The 21,476-nt window shown below is 41.9% G+C and overlaps 1 protein-coding gene and 1 long non-coding RNA gene across 2 annotated transcripts in view; one reads left to right on the plus strand and one right to left on the minus strand.

Moving 5' to 3' along the window:
• Positions 1 to 6,767: 6,767 nt before the first annotated feature.
• Positions 6,768 to 21,476, minus strand: part of LOC141425826 (uncharacterized) — a 42,245-nt gene continuing 27,536 nt past the window's right edge. Inside the window, exons 2-3 of the long non-coding RNA XR_012450972.1 lie at positions 10,463 to 10,491; positions 6,768 to 8,682 (exon numbers count right to left, since the gene is read on the minus strand). This is a non-coding gene — a long non-coding RNA (uncharacterized lncRNA). The remainder of the gene's footprint in view (positions 8,683 to 10,462; positions 10,492 to 21,476) is intronic.
• Positions 14,291 to 21,476, plus strand: part of Stab2 (stabilin 2) — a 164,865-nt gene continuing 157,679 nt past the window's right edge. The window contains exons 1-2 of the mRNA XM_074084259.1: positions 14,291 to 14,578; positions 17,728 to 17,861. Of these exons, the coding sequence (XP_073940360.1) occupies positions 14,504 to 14,578; positions 17,728 to 17,861 (209 nt within the window). The 5' untranslated portion in view covers positions 14,291 to 14,503. The remainder of the gene's footprint in view (positions 14,579 to 17,727; positions 17,862 to 21,476) is intronic.

Consider the following 21,476-nt stretch of genomic DNA (forward strand, 5'->3'; position numbering starts at 1 on the left):
CCCGCATCCTCACCAACACCTGTTGTTGGTGGTGTTGCTAATGATGGCTATTCTAACAGGGGTGAGGTGGAGTCTTAGTGTGGTTTTAATTTGCATTTCCTTTATTGCTAGAGATGGTGAGCATTTTTTCATGTGTTTTTTGGCCATTTGAATTTCTTCTTTTGAGAAAGTTCTGTTTAGTTCACTTGCCCATTTCTTTATTGGTTCATTAGTTTTGGGAGAATTTAGTTTTTCAAGTTCCCTATATATTCTGGTTATCAGTCCTTTATTTGATGTGCAGCTGGCAAATATTTTCTCCCACTCTGTGGGTGTTCTCTTCAGTTTAGAGACCATTTCTTTTGATGAACAGAAGCTTTTTAGCTTTATGAGGTCCCATTTATCTATGCTATCTCTTAGTTGCTGTGCTGCTGGGGTTTCATTGAGAAAGTTCTTACCTATACCTACTAACTCCAGAGTATTTCCTACTCTTTCCTGTATCAACTTAAGAGTTTGGGGTCTGATATTAAGATCCTTGATCCATTTTGAGTTAATCTTGGTATAGGGTGATACACATGGATCTAGTTTCAGTTTTTTGCAGACTGCTAACCAGTTTTCCCAACAGTTTTTGTTGAAGAGGCTGCTATTTCTCCATCATATATTTTTAGCTCCGTTGTCAAAGATAAGTTGGTTATAGTTGTGTGGCTTCATATCTGGGTCCTCTATTCTGTTCCACTGGTCTTCATGTCTGTTTTTGTGCCAGTACCATGCTGTTTTTATTGTTATTGCTTTGTAATATAGTTTGAAGTCAGGTATTGTGATACCTCCTGCATTGCTCTTTTGACTGAGTATTGCCTTGGCTATTCGTGGCCTCTTGTGTTTCCATATAAATTTAATGGTAGATTTTTCAATCTCTTTAATGAATGTCATTGGAATTTTGATGGGAATTGCATTAAACATGTGGATTACTTTTGGGAGTATCGACATTTTTACTATGTTGATTCTACCAATCCATGAGCATGGGAGATCTCTCCACTTTCTATAGTCTTCCTCAATCTCTTTCTTCAGAAGTTTATAGTTTTCCTTGTAGAGGTCTTTCACATCTTTTGTTAGGTTTACACCTAGGTATTTGATTTTTTTTGAGGCTATTGTAAATGGAATTGTTTTCATACATTCTTTTTCAGTTTGCTCATTGTTAGTGTATAGAAATGCTAATGATTTTTCTATGTTGATTTTATATCCTACCTTGCTATAGCTATTGATGGTGTCTAGGAGCTTCTGAGTAGAGTTTTTTGGGTCTTTAAGGTATAGGATCATGTCATCTGCAAATAGGGATATTTTGACAGTTTCTTTACCTATTTGTATTCCTTTTATTCCTTCTTCTTGCCTAATTGCTCTGGCTAGGAATTCCAGGACTATGTTGAATAGGAGTGGAGATAGTGGGCATCCTTGTCTGGTTCCTGATTTTAGAGGGAATGGTTTCAGTTTTTCTCCGTTAAGTATAATGCTGGCTGTAGGTTTGTTGTATATAGCTTTTATAATGTTGAGGTGCTTTCCTTCTATTCCTAGTTTTCTTAGAGCTTTTATCATGAAATGGTGTTGGATCTTATCAAAGGCTTTTTCTGCATCTATTGAGATGATCAAGTGGTTTTTGTCTTTGCTTCTGTTAATATGATTTATTACATCTATTGATTTTCGTATGTTGAACCACCCCTGCATCCCTGGGATGAAGTCTACTTGGTCGTGGTGAATAATCTTTTTGATGTGTTGTTGAATTCGGTTTGCCATTATTTTGTTGAGGATTTTTGCGTCAATGTTCATTTAGGAGATTGGCCTATAGTTCTCCTTTTTGGAGGTGTCTTTGCCTGGTTTTGGGATAAGTGTAATACTGTCTTCATAAAATGTGTTTAGCAGTTTTCTTTCCCTTTCTATTTCGTGAAACAGTTTAAGGAGGGTTGATATCAGTTCTTCTTTAAAGGTCTGATAGAATTCAGCAGAGAATCCACCAGGTCCTGGACTTTTCTTTTTGGGGAGACTCTTGATTGCTGCTTCAATTTCATTTTGTGTTATAGGTCTATTCAGGTGATTAATTGCCTCTTGGTTCAGTTTTGGATGATCATATGTATCTAGAAATCTGTCCATTTCTTTTAGATTCTCAAATTCATTTGAATATAGGTTCTCAAAGTAGTCTCTGATGATTTCCTGGACTTCCATGGTGTTTGTTGTTATCTCCCCTTTTGAATTCCTAATTCTACTAATTTGGGTTTTTTCTCTCCTCATTTTAGTCAGGTTTGCCAGGGGTCTGTCGATCTTGTTTATTTTTTTCAAAGAACCAACTTTTTGTTTCATTAATTCTTTGTGTGGTTTTTTTTTTGGTTTCTATTTCGTTGATTTCAGCTCTTATTTTTATTATTTCTCTCCTATTTGTTTTGGGATTTGCTTGTTCTTGTTTTTCTAGGAGTTTGAGATGTATCATTAGGTCATTGACTTGGGATCTTTCAATCTTTTTAATGTATGCACTAATGGCTATAAACTTTCCTCTCAAGACTGCCTTAGCTGTGTCCCATAGGTTCCGGTAGATTGTGTTTTCATTTTCATTGACTTCCAGGAACTTTTTAATTTCCTCTTTTATTTCATCAATGATCCACTCTTCATTAAATAATGAGTTATTTAGTTTCCAGCTATTTGCATGTTTTTTATCTTTACTTTTGTTGTTGAGTTCTACTTTTACTGCATTGTGGTCAGATAGTATGCACGGTATTATTTCTATTTTCTTATATTTGCTGAGGCTTGCTTTGTGCCCTAGTATATGATCTATTTTGGAGAAGGTTCCAGGGGCTGCTGAGAAGAATGTATATTGTGTAGAGGTTGGATGAAATGTTCTGTGGACATCTACTAGGTCCATTTGATCTATTGCATATTTTAGATCTTGGATTTCTTTATTGAGTTTTTGTTTGGATGACCTATCTATTGATGATAATGGAGTGTTAAAGTCTCCCACAACCACTGTGTTGGCGTTTATATATGCTTTTAGGTCTTTCAGGGTATGTTTGATGAAATTGGGTGCGTTGACATTGGGTGCGTACAGATTGATGATTATTATTTCCTTTTGGTCTATTTCCCCTTTTATTAGTATGGAATGTCCTTCTTTATCTCGTTTGATCAATGTGGGTTTGAAGTCTACTTTGTCAGAGATAAGTATTGCTACTCCTGCCTGTTTTCGGGGGCCATTGGCTTGGTAAATCTTCCAGCCTTTCATCCTAAGCATATGCTTATTTCTGTCGGTGAGATGAGTCTCCTGTAAGCAACAAATTGTTGGATCTTCTTTTTTAATCCATTTTGTCAAACGGTGTCTTTTGATGGGTGAATTAAGTCCGTTAACATTAAGCGTTAGTACTGATAGGTATGTGGTGATTCCTGCCATTTAGTTGTCTTAGTTGTTTGAAGGTTTGATTGTGTGTACCTAACTTGATGTTACTCTCTACTGTCTTGCTTTTTCTTTTCCTGTGGTTTGGTGCTGCCTGCCTTTTCATGGTTAAGTTGGGTGTCACTTTCTGTGTGCAGAATCCCTTGCAGAATCTTTTGTAGTGGTGGCTTTGTGGTCACATATTGTTTTAGTTTCTGCTTATCATGGAAGACTTTTATTGCTCCATCTATTTTGAATGATAGCTTTGCTGGGTAGAGTATCCTGGGGTTGAAGTTATTTTCATTCAGTGCCCGGAAGATCTCACCCCACGCTCTTCTTGCTTTTAATGTTTCTGTTGAGAAGTCTGCTGTGATTTTGATGGGTTTATCTTTGTATGTTACTTGTTTTTTCTCTCTTACAGCCTTCAATATTCTTTCCTTAGTTTCTGAATTTGTTGTTTGAATGATGATATGTCGTGGGGTAGTTCTATTTTGATCTGGTCTGTTTGATGTCCTGGAGGCCTCTTGCATCTGTATGGGAATATCTTTCTCTAGATTTGGGAAATTTTCCATTATTATTTTGTTGAATAGATTACACATTCCCTTCGCTTGCACCTCTTCTCCTTCTTCGATGCCCATGATTCTCAAGTTTGGTCTTTTGATGGAGTCAGTGAGTTCTTGCATTTTCTTTTCACAGGTCTTGAGTTGTTTAATTAATAGTTCTTTGGTTTTTCCTTTAATTACCATTTCATCTTCAAGTTCTGAGATTCTGTCTTCTGTTTGTTCTATTCTGCTGGATTGGCCTTCCGTTTTGTTTTGCAGCTCTGTTTCATTCTTTTTTCCTGAGGTTTTCCATATCCTGGCATTTTTCCTCTTTAATGTTGTCTATTTTTGTCCTGAGTTCATTTATCCATTTATTCATTGTGTTCTCTCTTTCACTTTGGTGTTTATACAGTGCTTCTATGGTTTCCTTTATTTCTTCTTTTGCTTTTTCAAATTCTCTACTTTTGTTGTCTTGGAATTTCTTGAGTGTCTCCTGTACATTTTGGTTGACCCTATCCATTATCATCTCTATAAAATTCTCATTGAGTACTTGTAGTATGTCTTCTTTTAAATTATTCTTGTGGGCTTCATTGGGTCCTTTGGCATAGTTTATCTTCATTTTGTTGGAGTCTGGATCTGAGTTTCTGTTCCCTTCATTCCCCTCTGGTTCCTGTACTAATTTTTTGCAGTGGGGAAACTGGTTTCCCTGTTTTTTTGTCTTCCCGTCATTGTCCTTGGTGTTGTTACTGTACCTGTACTGTGTGCAAGTAAGTATTTTCTAGGTTGTAATAATAACAATGGTAGTATTTAGAATGGAAGGGTGAGCTGAGATGGAAAACAAGAATTTAAAGAAAAGGAGAAAACAAATATACAGACAAGAGGGAGAAAGCAGAACAAGGTATCAGACAAGAGAGTTTCAAAGGTATAAACAGGGAGTGTTAGTGTACTAATCGACAGTAAGCTGAACAGACATTAGAGAGACAGAGAGAGGATTGAAAATCAAAGATAAAAAAATAAAAAATAAGTAAATGAAAGAAATATCTATATATAAAAATGAATTAAAATAAAATGGAAAATAGAAAATTAAAAAACAAAACAAAACAAAAAAACTTCCAAGTTTATATGCAATGCAGTTTCAGTCTTAATAATTTGGGTGTCCATCTCAATCTCCAGTCCTGGAGTTGGTGCCTCCGATGTTGTTCTGTAGTTGTCTCATCAAAGAGGATGCATAAAGTAGAACAAAACTACACACACACACACACACACACACAAAAGCCCCACCAAGTGTCCCAAGTTCAAATGCAATACAGTTTCAGTAAGTTTTTCGGCTTGCAGGTGTAATTCAGTTGTTCTCTCATCAAAGGTAGGGAGAAAAAGAAAAAAAAAAGAGTCGAGACCGTTCTGAGAGTGGTATCTGCAACTGTGGCTTGCCTGCCTGCTGCTCTCAGCCTGCTGTAGCTGGCAGCATTATTTATGCAGATCTCTGGGGTGAGCTTAGCACTCACCTGGTCCCACAAGCTTTGTTTGTTCAGAGTTCTCCTGTGCGGAAGCCTCTGCTACAAGCTTTCCCCTTTCCAAGCACTGGGAAAGGTGACACTGCCCCCGCATTGTCAGGCCTGCGTGTTTATTTACAGTTCATGTGGGAGGTGGGTCTTCCCCCCTCTCCTGTGCAGTTTTCCTCCCACTGCCACTTTCACAAGCTTTCCTGCTCCTGCTTACTGGGCAGTGCTGCTGCTCCTGCCAGCCGCCATGTTTATTTACAGTTCACGTGGGAAGTGGGTCTTCCCTCCTCTCCTGTGGAGTTTTTCTCCCTATGCCACTCTCACAAGCTTCCCCACTCCTGGTTGCTGGGCGTGCGCCCCACACCTGCCAGAGCCTCTCCAGCCCGCCCAGCTTGTTTATTTACAGTCCCGGGAAGGATTCCCTTCCCCCAATCTTCAGCGCTCAGGGCGCCCCACCCTCTTTCCAGCGTTTCTTAATTGTTCTTATTGCTTATTACTCAGTTTCTCTTTTTTTCCCTGGGTGGAGGTCAGTCTGTCCAGGGGTCTATGCTGCTCTGGCCGAGGCTTGTCTGTGGGAGAACCGCGGTACTGCGAAGCTCACCTGGTCCGCGTCTTCCCAGTGGGTGCCGGCCACTGGCGGCCCTGGGGCCCTCCTGGTTTCCCGTTTAACGTGAAGTGGAGATTCTCTGTGCCAGCTGGAGGTGTGGAGGGGTCAAAGTTATGCCTTTTCTCAGTGATTATGCCTGCAAAGTGTGTCTCCAGCGTCTCTCCAAGATTTCACTATAGGAGGCTTGCTTTCTGCTTCCTACCTCTTGCTGCCATCTTGGAATCCCCCATCAGCTAAAACTTTTACCAAAGTTCCTAGTCTAAATGCAAATGCTCAGTCATCCTCCACTACATGGCGACAGACCCAAGATTTTCTTGGATCTCTGCTTCATCCATAGATCTTAGCACATTACCCTGTGCCCAGAGCAGTACCAGATTAATGACTGACTGGCACATGTCCTCAAAGGCATAGGGGACCAGCTGTCCCAGAAGACTACTCAGTGATGAGGTCAACACCTGAGAATGTCCTTGGTTAAGAGATCTGGAGTTAAACTCCTGGCTCCAGAGCTGGTCCTGACAATTTGTCATTGGCTGCCCAAGGTCTCCTTCCCCCTTGTATCAATAACCTGTATTTCTCTCTAGCCTATTTTATAAGACTGCTTTATAAGAAAACCATCAAAATAACCCTGGTTTTAATAAAAGTAGTTCACTTATTCCTCACATGAGTGAACTCCTAATTGGTGAATAATCCTCCTTTATGTGGTAATTTCTAATCTGGTTCTTTCTGTTTGGTTGATCCAGCCCTCTGAAACACACGGTTATGGTTCCAAGATCTCCCTGGCGGTTCATCTGCATTCCAGTCAGTCAGAAAGGAAAGAAAACATCAGGATCATTTCACTTGTATCCACATTTATCAGCTGGATGTCATGCCAGATCTAACAGAAAGGGAGTTTGGAAAATGTGGTCTAGCTGTTGATGCAGAAGAAGAAAAACTTGATTTGGTAAACTTTGAGTCAGTCTGTGCTATGGATGGACATTTAACTCAGTCAGAGCTGATGGTACATGAAGATAGGTTTACTGGGAATTCTAGGGGAAAGGAACTCCCTGTCCCATTGATTGAGTATGGGGAAACCATGTGCCTAAAATACTAGGGGCCAGTAAGATCTTGAGAATGGAACCAACCTAGAAAAAAGAAGAGCTAAGACATGGGGTTTTAGTCAATTTGGGGCTGTTATAAGATTGCCACCTGAGAATGGACAAGTTATAATGAACAGAAATATACTGGCTCACAGTTCTGGAGGTTTTGCAATCCAGTATCAAGGATCCAGACCTTTCTTACTACAGCATCCTGTAGCAGAAGGTGAGAAGTGACAGGAGAACAGGAAGGGACCAAACTCACCCTTTTAAACTGGTACCAACTAGCCCTCATAGCCTAATTACTTCTCAAGTGGCCTACCTCTTAAGATTATCACCATGGCAATTAAACTTCAACATGGGGCTTGGAGGAAGCAAGCATTCAAATCACAGCACTGGATACTGGAGACATCATTGGAGACCTGACAAGTCGTATCTGAAGCCAGGCCAAGCTCTAGACCTTTCCTCTCTGTGAACCAATAAATTTCCTTTTGGCTTAAGCTGTGACTGGAGTTTTCTCTCACTTGCTACTAAAATGGTCTAGGTTTGCCATTTTTGTTGTGCCTTTCTCTTATCCCAATTTTCTTGATGTCAAGGAGACATCAAGAAGAGAGGTTAAGAGCTCAGAATCTGCAGCCAAGCAGCCTCGTAGGTAAATGAGAAATATCAATAGTACCTGCCTTGTTGGATTGTTGAAGATTCTTGAGGTAATTTAAATAAAACCTGGACATAGTGCACAACAAAATCCATGCCATTTATGATGACACGACAGGCCCAAGTTTTTTCTTCCTTTCCCCCCACCTTAGTCACTAAGCCATCACTCCCTTCTTGCTTCTCCTGGCCTCTTCTCTTTCTCTTTCCAATCCTTCTGTCTTAATTTCCATAAGATTTGGAAGGGGGGACAAAAAACAAATTCTTTTATTACCCAAACAGATAGGGTACCTCACTCTAGATGAAAGGGACTTTGGGGACCCTAAAGGTACATTTTCCATCTGCTGTAACAGAAAGTCCTCTCTTGGAAGGTGTCAGGAGGGGACCCAAGTACAAAGTCCTAAATGCCACTTTCATGCTATTAAAATGTTCTACTTTCCTGTCCTCTGTTTTCCAAAAAGGACGTTTTTGTTTGTTTAAGATAACTATATAGAGAGTTTCATTATGACATCTCCATGTGTATCCTGAACTGGCTCATCACCTCCATTTTTCTCCTTTGTCCTTTAGTCTGCGAGGGGACAATTAAATGAGAACTAATGACAGGTAAGAGCCAATCAGGCAAAAATCAGAGGCAAGAGAACTCCATGCAGAGGGAACATTCCATGCAGGGGGAACAGCCGATAAAGTGGAAAGGTGGGAACTACCATTTGGGTGTTGGAGACAAAGAATGAAGGGAGCGTGAGCATAGCAGAGTAAATTCTAGATTTCTTCCAGATGAGTCCAGAGAGAAGACTAGAGCTCACACCAGGCAGGCTCCAAAGCCGTAGCAAGAGGTCAGTGCTGGATTCTGAGACGTTGAAGAGTTTTAACCGAACACAGTCTTCCACATGAGCAGAGATCCCCAATGTTGTTTGCAGAATGGGCTCTAGAGGGCAAAAGTGGGAGGAAGAAGATCAGAAGGATGCTGCTACAATAATGCCAGCTGGAGATTCTGGTGGCTTACTCCAAGGAGGGGGACATAATGGTTAGCTCCCTGATAGTATTCTATGAGTTGAAGTAGAATCAACAGGAATTGCTGATGTTGTCAAAAAAAGAGAAGAAACAAAAATCATTCTTGAGCAATTGGGTACTAAATCATTAAATACTAAATAATTAATCCCTGGCCACCATGAAATAACATCCTAACCAGAAATGTGTCATAGGAATGGTGAGCACCCAGTAAAGATTGATGAATTGAATGACTGAATGGATGGGGGGAGGGAAGATGCAGAAAGGGAAGTGGAGGGGGTGGTAAAAGAAACTTTGCCTACTTTACAATTTTGCCTAGAGCAGGACCTGCTGACTTGTTTCTACAAAAAGGAAAAACAAAAATCACACACACACCAAAAAAAGACAGTCTGTTGTGTGGAAAGATTTAAACTAACAGAGGAAAAGGAAAGGGCTGTGAGGACAGGGATACATGTGTTTGGACACATCTTCTGCTTGGGAAAGCTGACTCCTGAAAGGGCCAGATCTGATGAGTGTGCAGGAAACCCCATTGCCCTGTCAGTTCCTAACGACAGCCAAGGTATTTATTTACCGTCTCAAAGCACAATGCAGAGGGAACAGTGGGGCACACGGGGCAGGGAAAGGCAAGAACATTTGGTCATGGGTTTCTTCAGTCTTCTTTGCAGAATAGGAAGCATGAGAGAGAGTAAGCCCTCAGTCCGCCATGAGCCTGCTACCTAGACACATAAACACTCCAACTAACAGTCTCTTAAACCCTGGTATCTGATTCTCACAGTAGGAACCCCCCTAAAAAGTTAATCAAGGCCACTAGACTATGCAGTGGGCCACTGGGAATCAGTGACCCAACATTTACAGTTCTGATCCAACTATGCAATGCTAGTGAGAATCTCTCTCAACCATAATTTTTATATGGCATCTGTGGCCATGGCCATGTCTCAGTGTGACAACAAAAAGTATGACAGAAAATGACAGCCTGCTCTCAGGTTAGCTTCATACATCCTTTGATCTAGAAAAATCTAAGATATTACCCAAAGCAGAAAAGGGAGAAGGGCAAAGAAGAAAAGAATTCAATATTGCTCAGCAGATCAGTACATAAGATTTAAAAAGAAGAAAAATGTAAATTCCTTTTTAACAGTTTCTACATTCAATTGTCTCAATGTTACAATCCAGTGTAAAGGAGAGGAAAGAAAGAATATTTTGTACTCTGGCCAAGATATTTCAGGTGCCAAGAATTCTGCCCAGGGAGTAGACAAAAAAGAATGTGCAGCTGACTCTAACACCAAGCTATTTGTTTAATGAAACTGGATTCCACTGAAAAATGCCCACTCAGCAAGAAATCTTCAGGATGGAACAGGAAAAAATCCCCTCCCACTGGGGACTGTCTTTAATACAACTTGCAATCATGGAATGAGGCTTCGAGACCTGTTCGTTGGTTCTGTTTGCTCCACCATGAACAGAGCTTTTACCAGGAACCTCCATCGTTGTAGAAGGGTCTGGTGGGGGTGGGAGGATTTGCAAAAAGATCCCAGGGCTTTTCCTACTGAAAGTTTTCAGGGATTTTTTATGAAATTTTCAGTTTTCTAGTTAAATATTTAAGAAAGATTGGTATCTAGCTGCTTTTCTGAGATATTTTTCTACTTCAATTTAGCAAAAACTACCAAGGGGATGAAAAAACAAATTTTAACCAGAAAACTAACCTCACAACATCTGGCTTCTTTTCTTCTTCCTGCAAAGCAAAAGATACTGTTGAGCCCCACGTGGACATTAGACTTGCTCTACTTGATAGGCATAACTCTAACCTGGGGGTCATTTCACAAGCTCTAAAAGGACCTTGTTCAAGTTCATATAGGATCAAAGCAGATTGTACCCACCTCTGGGTGCACACTGCCTGCCTAAGTTTAAGTCCACACCCACTACTAGCATTGTGACCTCAGACAAGTTACACATCCTCACTCTGCCTCAGGCTTCTCACCTGCAAAATGGGAACAACAGTAATACTTGTGCATTAGGCTTATGGTGAATATTCAGTAAGTTAAATTCAATAATTTACATTTAAATATATATAAACTAATTAAATCAATATGAAGATTATCGAGCATATTTGAAAGATTAAATATGTTAAATGAATTAGAGATTAGAACAAGGCCTGGCACATGGTGAAAGCTATGCAAGAGTTTGCTGTAGTGAAGGTGGTGATGTGGTGATGGTGGTGGTGGTAATTGTGATGGGTGATAATGGAGATGGTAACTGTGGTGGTGGTGATTATTCCCATTTTTTTTAATCCTAGTCAAAGCACACACAAAATGTTTTATTATCTGAAATGACCAAAGACTGGAAACTCAGTAACAAGCATGTCACAGAGCAAGAACACTTAAACACTAACAGTTCACATTAGCAGCCAAGCATTGCCAGCTGGAATCCCACAGCCATAAGGATCCATGGTTGCCCGTGGTGGTCAGTGGTGCCCCCCACACACCTTTTTTCCCCTTTAAACATGAAGAGTCTCTTCAGATTGCACTGAGGACATTCCTGTCACACCTTCTCACATTGCCACTGCTGACGACAGGCCATAGAGGCAAAGGAGGTAAATGCTAATCAGGGAAGACACAGAAGAAGTGACAGAACACAGGAGGCCTGGAAAGAGGAATGTCACCCCAAGTGGGAAGGAGCTGACCACTAGTGAAACAGACAAAATTAAAAATCTATGTCACAAAATCACTTTGAATGAACAGAGACAGATTACCACAATCCGAAGAAAAGAATCTGAATTACAGTAAGGACACCAACATTCTGCCCAGTGAGGGACATGCAGATCAGCAGGACTGTGACAACCCAGGACTTGGGAAATCCAGGCCCCCCTCCGAGCGACAACAGGAAGAGGGGGAGATCGTGCACGAAGCTGTCCTCAGTTACATTTGCATGTTGTACACTGTTCGTGGTCAGAGCTGACTGAGCACCCACAATATGGCAGGCCCATTCCAAGTGCTGTATTTGGCGATTATAGGCACATGTAGGGAACAAGGCGATAGGGGTTTGAATAAATTGAAGAGTCTGTTCACGACCAGCAAAGAGCCTTCTAGAAGCAAAATTAATTAAACACAGCTATGCAGACAATTTCTGAACTATGTCATGTGAGCTGTCTTTTTTTAATGCATCTAATTGTTGAAATCTATGCACAGGTCATAGACAGCCGAGCTTCTCCTTCCTGGGAATTTAAAAATAGAACAGTCCCTGCTGAAAAGACCAGGCAGCATTTCCCTGAGAGGTTGCTGGAACACCAGATCTGGAGCCTGCTGGCATGAATTTGCAGGAAAAACAAAAGCATCCCTTGGTCTCAAAAGTTTGGGAAATACCTCCTCGAAAAAAGTTGAGCTGCTTTGTTTCATTTTGTTAAGTTGTTGTGAATGGCAGGACCTGGACTAAATTAACAAGCAAAAAGAGAGGGTCAAGCCAAAAGAGAGGGTTTCCCAAATCATCTTGAGAGAGAGAAAGCCTCCCTCCAGCACCTTGCACAGCATCTCCCGGAGCTTGTGTGTGGCCAACACCATTTAGGAAATGGATTAATCAGATTACTTCACCCAGATTCTAGTCCATCTCAACCCTAGAAAGAGAAAATCAGAAAGAAACTTCCAACTTGTTTCCCTGGTGTGTTAATCAAGGTGACCTGGCTGCTGTGACAGATGAACTTCAAAAATCTTACTGGCGTCACACAATAGTTCCTAGTTTCTCCCAAGCGACAGTTCAGTGCAAATGAAATCATCCAGAAAGCCTGAGAAATCCTCGCTCTGAGCCCTGCTCCCTGGAGCTTTGATGTGGCTATAAGCCCAAGAATCAGAGGAGGGTTTTTTGGCTGATTGCTTGGTTAGTTTTTGGCAGTCCTGGGGTTTGAACTCAGGGCCTCATACTTTCTAGGCAGGTACTCTACCACTTAAGTCACAAGCCATCTGTTTTTTAGCTTGATTTATTTTTTGGATAGACTCTCACGGTTTTTTACCCAAGACCAACCTCAGACTTCACTCTTCCTACCTACACAACTCTGAGTAGGTAGTAGGGATTGCAGGCATGAACTATACCATGTGTGGCTTGTTGTTGAGATAGGGTTAAGAGAACCATTTGTCTGGACTGGCCTTGAACCGCTATCCTCCCAATCTCCACTTTCCAAGTAGCTGAGATTACAACTGTGAAGTACCACACCCAGCCAGGAACTATTTTTTTAAGTTCCACAGCATTGTAAAGCACAGCCAAGGTTTAGACTTACAGAACCAAAGGATTACAAGGACTTCCTCATCCTCCGTCTTCCCATTTAGACTTTCAGTTAACTTCCAGAGAGTTTATGTTAGAAAAGATTTTTTAGATTGTTGGTCAGACTAATGTTGAGAAGGAGAGAGAGAGAGAGAGAGGAACTTTATGGGAAAGAGGAATCATTTAACCACAACTATAACAGTATCTGCAACTGCTGAGGAGTCTCTTAGTTAACTCAGGGTCCTCAGATGTCCCCTCCTGTGCCTGGGTGTTGATGAGTCCAGAGTTCTTCCTGCCTAGCACTGGGTCTGACACTTGTCTGTCATGATTTCCAATGGGACTGGAGTGCCACCTGCAATTTCTTTATTCACAAGTTTCTGACCGTTTTCAGCAGCACAGGACAGTGGTGAACAGTCCTGGAGCTAGGGTGGATGTTGCCTTCACCATCCACTACCTTTGTGACCAGGATAAGTTGCCTAACCTCCTTGCCTCAGTTTCCTCTTCTGTAAACTGGGGAGGACAATCCTCACTATTTCATTATCAAGTATTCTGATGATTAACTCAGAAGAGTGACTGGACAAGGCAGTTTTCAGAAAGTGTTGGCTAGCCTCATTGTTTTTGTTATTTTCAAGCACAGGGATCTGCTCTATGTTTGAGAGACACCAAGAAAGTGAAGGCTATGCCTCTGCCCTCAAGAAATTCACAGCTAGGCGTGGAAGATAGATAGACAGATGAATTGTGATCAAAGTGACTGCATTTCATGGCACTGTGTATAAAAGTCTGGGAAGAGCAGGACAGGAAGACTTCCTGGCAGAAGTGGTATTAGACTGAGTCATGAAAGGCTAGATTAGACCTGCAGGCTCAGTTGCTTGGTACTGGCATGACCTGGAAAAGAAGAAAGGATGAATTGAAAAACCCAGCTGTCAGCCTCTGCATGGACTTGACAACCACACAGGGTGAAGCCACCACTGTCTTCCAAGGCAGGGACCAGGCTGCTGAGACATTCTCTCCAAGCCTGGGATTGTGCCCATAGATGGGCACTGGCACAAATGCTGCCTGAAAGCAAGCGTGGATCTTTGCATTTAGACAAAAGGGTCTGGGGTGCTTCACGCTGTGGTGTGGAGCAGGCACAGGACAGCAGGCAGGCCCAGAGGCAGAGCAGTAGAAGACAGGAACTGGTCCTGGGAGTTTCACAAAACACAAATATCCCAGGTCAGGTCCCCGCCTCAGCCCCTTCAGGAAATCCTGTCATTCAGCCAGGATATATATATACTGTTAAAGTGACCACTTTGACCAAGATCGTGGATCTGCCATTTTTCCTGTCCAGAGACAGGTCTCACACATCTTCTGATTCAATACAGGAAAAGGAAAAGAGAGGGTTGAAGGTAAACACTGAGATGAGGAAGACTTCACTGGGTGTTCATCAAACCCAGTGAATATCGCAAAATTGTTCTGGCAGGTGGTTGGCACCAAAAAGGAGTAAATACTTCCTCAATATGCTGGGACATGTGACACTTCTTTTCCTCGGATTGGTAACACTAAACAGCTCCTCCACTGAAAGCACAGGACAGGTAAGACAAAACTTTCTTCTTCTATGTTTGTTCATTTTCATGATGTGTTTGAAAGTTTGTCATTTTCCCGTGTTGTCATGGGGAAAGGGTCCTATCTGAACTTCATCAAATCAAGACAAGACTCATGGGAATATGGTCCTAAAGCTGTCACACTCTGTTTCTGAGAGTGGGCTGATCCAGCTGGTCAGCCTCTGCTGTTGGAATCTCTGCTTTTCGTGCTGACCTTCCTCTTCCCTTGGGTATGTTGTTCTTGTGTTACAATCATCTCATCACTGTGAATGCCCTCTACCCCACCTGTCCACTTGTTGAAAACAACCATGACTGTGGAGAGAGGCTCTGGGGAACTCCAGGGTGGATGGTACCTTGCTGAGGAAGGGGAGTATCCAAATATTTGTGAAATTTACCAGGCATCCCTCCATCCCTCCTGCCTCCGGCAGAGCTGGAGGGGAAGTGCTCACCAGGGAGACCTTTCCTGTAGCTCCTGTTGAGTCCTTCAGCACCACGGAGCCTCAAGTACCTCACACAGTTGTCATTGTGGCATGAGGCCAAGCATCAGTGACAACAAATCTGGGGAATTTATCTAAAATGTATTTTGCAATAACCAATTCCTGATCTATTAAGAATAAGTTGGAAACATTCTATTCCTGTATTAGAAAAATGTTGATCAACAGCAAGTTTACTCCAGTTGGCTGTACTCTGAGAATGTTTTTCATGAAAATGGGAAAAAGGGCCGGAGGAGTGGCTCAAGTGGTAGAGTGCCTGCCTAGCAAGCACGAGGCCCTGAGTTCAAATCTCTGTACCACTTCAATGAATTAATTAAATAAATAAAAATAAATTAATAATGCCCTAAAATGTCAGGGGCCATGTTTCAAGTGGTAGAGTGTCTGCCAAGCAAGTTGGAGGCCCTGAGTTCAAATCCTAGTCCCCTCAAAATCAGAATAATTCAAAAGAAAACATGGGGAGATGGCATCATGGTGACATTCCAGCTCAGAAATTAGACAGGGATGAGTTTGAACTGTGCCTTTCACGTGCCTGCTTGACAAATGCCTTGGAGAGGAAGTGCAGTGCTGCACCATGGACTACCCACTGGACCCTGAGCTCAGAACTTAACTTCCGAAGCTTCCGTTTCTCCTGGGACAGTGCTGAACAAATGGGGAGGGGGGCTTTCCCCACCATCACCTTCACCACCAAGGCCTTGCTTTCATGCAGAAACCAAGCCTAGGCTAGTGTTTAAAGCTGAGTTTGCTTTTTGGCCAGGGGAAGTTTATAAATACTGAAGGAGAGGTAAGTGAGTTGCTCCATTGGAAAAGGCAATTTGAAGTTAAGGGATTTCTTTAAAAGAGAATAGTACTACTGTTTTCTTCCATGAAAGAAAAATTGAATGTCACCCTAGACACCTACCCAATGGGAAACCCAATGTAAAGGAAACCCTGCTAAAAACAAACAAAACATGAAGGCATCATGACCACTAAAGCAGGTTAATTCAAAATGCATCTTTCGTTTTTATTCCATAAAGAATATTCCAGTTGTGTTTTGGTTCATAATGATCTCCAAATGAAAGCTTCCCATGAAGACAGAAAGATTTTACTTTTCTCTGTGCCATTGGGAGAGGAAGAGAAAGGGTAACGAAGGAATCAAAAGACTAGTAATTTATAGTATGACCTTGGGCAAGTCCTGGCACCATTCCTCCCCTAAATCCACCCCATCTCCCACCACATGAGGACAGGGATACTTACCTCAGAAGCAGGGAAGATCAAATAAAACAATGCCTTCGGAAGTGTGTGTAATCACAAATTATCCTGTAATGCAAGGTTTCTTCTTATGCAGACCCTAGGCTGCAGACTTCTTATGCAGACTACAAAACCCTTAGAAGTACTGGTGACATTCCCACCTTACTGAACCAGTGCTGGCCCTATAGGATGAAACATGGGGATGAAGAAGGCATATGAGATGTGGTCCACTCCCACAAGAGGTTTTTAAATGGAGAGCAAAGCCAACAAGAGGGCTCTGCTGGGCCAGCCGGGGAAGAGCAGAACTTGAGCAAAGGAAGTGAGATGAGTGTGGTTTTGTGGGAGAGATGGTGCTAGACAGGTCTGAGAGGAAACAGGTTTCATGGCCAAGGGGAGGAGAGAGATGTTCCTGTGAGGATGACAACAGGTGAGGCACAGAAAGGATGGGGAAGAGCTTCAGGAGCTAGCATTTTACCACTGTGCTAATCCAGGTTCTGCACCAGGCTACTTGCACTTGTTACGTCATCAAAAGGTCTCAATACCTTGAGAGTGGTTATTAATAACCACCCCTAACAGTGATGCAAATGGTACAGAGTTCATTCAAGCTTGCACACAGAGCTTGACTCTAAACTTAGGTCTTTGGACTCCCAAGTTCGGTCTGTCTTCATTGTCCAATCCTGTTGCATCATAGGCTTGCTGGAGAGAATAAGGAAACTTGAGAAAGACAGGGATCCTGAAGCCCCGGCCAAAGAAAATCTAGATCATTTGTTTTAGCAGTTAATTCTCTGCTACCCTATGTCACTGAATAAGTGTCCTTTATGTGTCTGTTCCATGTCCCCAACTCGTTCTTTTAGTCAACAAGTATTCAGCTGGCACCACTATGAACAGACATGCTTCTAGGGACTGAGGCTACTGCAATAGACAGAACAGAAGCAGATTCCTGTTCTCACACACCCACTTTCTAGCTGGATTCCAATCTAAACACTGTGGGCATCTTTGGAATAGCACCTGTGCCCCCCACAGTATTTAGGACAAGATTTGTCCCAGAGCAGATATTTCTGTGGCTCCATTCTGAAAGATTAGCCTTGAAGTCTGTTGATCCATGAACTTGAATATTCTGCCATATATTTCAGGTTCTTCATTTGGGCAAATGTAAGTCATGACATTACCTTGTGGGGGCTCCCGAGTCCAGATAAGGGATGACAGCTGCACAGAAAAGGTGTCTAAGGCTCTATCCCACAGCCCTGGTGACATTGCTTGTTGATCCCAACACTCTTCTAGTTAGGCTGAAAGTAGCAACTCAATCATCACCCATTGACCTCATTGCCATCCTGGGCTTTCCATTGAGAGGAAACGAATGGAGAAGATTTGACACAGCTCTGACAAAGGGAACTCATGTTCTTTCTTGTGTTTGCACAGGGAAAAAGATGTGATAAGGAGTCTCTTCTAACCATTAGGACAGACTGCCAATCCTGCGCATTTAACTTTGGAGTCAACTGCCCCAATGGTTACACCAAGATCACCACCGGCTCGGTGGGGGCTCGAGACTGCAGGTAATGAAAAAATAATGTGCTCAAGTCTTGGTGCTGTAGAAGTTGTGACTCCAAATTGACTTAAAACCTGTAAAGCATTTCCAGAATTTTTCTCTTTAAGACTACAGTGAGCCTCAACTTAGCTAACTCACAATTCATAAGCTTGAATCTAAAGCACCTGTTACTGTCAATTCACATAAATTTCATAAAATTGACTACATTGCAGTGCACACAAACATCCCCCTTCTTTCCCTTCTTGATTTTGAAAATCTGGCTTTTGTTTCATTTTGGGAGGGTTCTAGACTGAAGATATCAAAAACGTTGGGTCTGGCAGATCTCTCAATAAGCTGGGGACCCTGACGTTAATTAGAAACGAAAGAGGACAAAAGAATTTCAGCATGATTGAGTTTTTTTTTGTGAGCATTGCATTCATGAAGACTTCTTATGGTTCAAAATTCTTGTAATTCAAGGCTACTACTGCAGGGGGGCGGGACAAGTGTTTCTGCTCACTAGCGAAGAGGGCTCACGAGGCTTGAAGGCAAACACGGTGCTTTAGTTATTCAGTTTATCAGTTTAGGAATTAAGGATTACTGTGCTGAGGGCTTGGATCAAGTCCTAGAGCACCTATGTAGCAAGCACCAGGCCCTGAGTTCAAAGCCCAGTACAGCTAAACAGGAAAAAAAAAAAGAGTATTGATGAGTTAATTCAGGAATGAAGAATTTATCCCTTTGGCTTCTTATGAAATGAATTCTTGACAGTGCTATATAACTCTTTGAACTTCACATTTGCATAGTGTACCCACACTACATTCTAAACTCAGAATCATCGTTTTTAGTAGAAGTTTCCAGATATTAACTGGCCTAGAGTTGGGAAGGAAGTGCAGCAGTTGACTCCTGAATTTCCAAAGTAGGAAAACATTTGCAACCATTTTCATTTCCTATTAGAACTATATCAAAGTTCACAGTCAAAATTGTGTGTCTACTTTACAGAGGACGTTTTTGTACTATCTACTGCTTTGTTCAAAGCCAAGGTGACCACTGGGTTATATCCTACCAACTCCTGATACACACACACACACACACACATACACACATACACACGTACACACACACGTACACACAACACATACGTACACACACATACACATACACATGATGCACACAAAATGCACACAACACATACATACAACACACACAATGTACAACATACACATGACACACAGCACACACAAAATGCACACAGTACACATGACACACATACAATGCATACACACAACACACAGTACACACAACATACACAATATACACACAAGCCACAAACACATACACACAACACAAACAAGAAGCACATACACAGCATATACACACAATACATAAAACAGATACAGCATACACAAAACACAACAGAACGCATGTACAACACACACATTAAATGCAACATACACACAAAGCATACAGAATAAAATTTTGCATCCATGCTCTCTGTTTCAGAATTAAAGACTTTGATCTGTCATTCATTTGTGCTAGAACAAACCCAAGATTGGTTCCTTTGTTTTGACTGGTTTTACGTTTTTGGCATTCCTTTTCTATTTTTTTTTTCTTGGCTGTACTGGGATTTGAACTCAGGGCCTCCTGCTTGTGAAGCAGCTGCTGAGCCATGAATTCAGCCCTTCTTGCTCTGCTTATTTTGGAGATATAATCCCGCTTTTTGCCCACATCAGCCTGAACCACTATCCTCTTATTTTTAAGCCTCCCACCCTTGCTGAGAAGACAGGCACATACCACCACACCCAGCTTCTCCCACCCCTGTTAAGATGGGGTCTCATGAACTTTTTGCCTCAAACTTTTGCTGGCCTCAAAGTTCAATCTTCCCAATCTCATTCTCCCAAGTAGCTAAGATTAAAGGCATGAGCCACTGGCACCCAGCTTGGTGTTACTTAAAAGCACCTTAATGAGGTCTGATTGCCATTCAAAAAGCCATGCATATTTAATGTACACAAGTCAATGAGTTTAGAAATAAATACATAATCATGACGCCATCACCAGAGCAATGCCATAAACATATCCATTACTTTCAAAAGTTACTTCTTACCCTTTTTTGTGCACTAAGAACACTTAATATAAGATCTACCTTCTTTGCACATTTTTAAGCATGCATCTTTAAGTACACATTGGGGTGAACAGTAGTCACTGTGCAGTACAGGAGATTTGTAGGACTTTTTCATCTTACATAACCAACACTTTGTACCCTTTGACCAATATCCTATCTCCCCCTCCTCCCAACACCTGGCAACCATCATTCTGTTCTCTGCTTCTATGAGTCTGAATACTTCCAATTCCCCATGTAAGTGGGATCATGTAATATTTGTCTTTCTGTGTCTGGCCTATTTCATTTAGTATAATACCCTCCTGTTAATCCATGTTGCTTACACATTGCAAGAGCTCCTTTTTAAGGCTGAATAATATTCCTGTGTGGGGATGTGCCACATTTTCTTTACCCATTCCTCCATCAATGCAAGTTTATTGTGAATATGCTACAGTGAACATAAACACATCTCCTGGAGATCCTGGTATCAATTCCTTTGGATATACTCCTAGAAACAGGATTGATCGGTCATATGGTACTGCTATTTTTAATATTTGAAGAACTTCCATATTGCTTTTCATGATGTCAGCACCAATTTACATTCCCATCAAGAGTGTACAGGAGTTCCCTCCCAGTTCCCCACATCCTGACCAACACTGTTGTAGTCAGGTGTTTTTGATACCAGTCATCCTTATAGCTGTGCGATGATGTCTTGTTGTGATTTGATCCACCTTTCTCTGGTGGTTTGGAATGCTGGGCAGATTTTCATTTACCTTCTGGCCTCTAATTAGTTCTTGAGAAGATATTTGGTTCTGCCCTAGGGTTCCCCCTCTGCCCATCTTTGTGGAGAAATGTCCCAGCTAGTATTCTCAGCCTTTCCAAAAAAAAAAAAAAAAAAGACTCATCTCCAGCTTAAGTGACCATCAAGCATGTGGCTGTAAATCAGCCACATTTTGGAGAGTGGTTTGGGAGAACAATCTTGAACACACCCTCACACTGTTCTTAGCAACAGCCCAGTTGACAGAGATGCTATTTGTGGCGGATGGTCTCCAGCACACTGAAGCCTAACCCTGGAGTCACACTTCTTTAAATATACTAGCTAGCCTCCACAGAATTGCTGTTCCACAGTTGCACCTTGGCCGGTACAAGGAGACATTATAGTCGGGTGTTAGTGGCTCACCCCTATAATCCTAGTTACTTAGGAGGCAGAGATCAGGAGGATCAAGATTCGAAGCCAGCCCTGGCAAATAGTTCATGAAACCCTATCTCAAAAAAACCCATCACAAAAAAGGCTGGTGGAATGGCTCAAGGTGTAGGCGCTCAGTTCAAACCCAGTAGCACAAAAAAAAGTCATTGTAAGGGACGCATCACTGCTTCTCCTACAAGGATACTGCGGTGAACATATTGCTCACTGCGTCTTGCCGCCTCTGCCACAGACGTGTCTACATGTAAATATGCTCATCCTAAATCCACAGGTCCTGGGTGTCATTAACTCCTGATCTGTCCCTTCTTCCATCGGCTTCTAGGACACAATGTGACAAGTGGGAGGTT

This window comes from Castor canadensis, chromosome 8, assembly GCF_047511655.1.
Source record: "Castor canadensis chromosome 8, mCasCan1.hap1v2, whole genome shotgun sequence".
NCBI classification, from domain to species: Eukaryota; Metazoa; Chordata; class Mammalia; order Rodentia; family Castoridae; genus Castor; species Castor canadensis.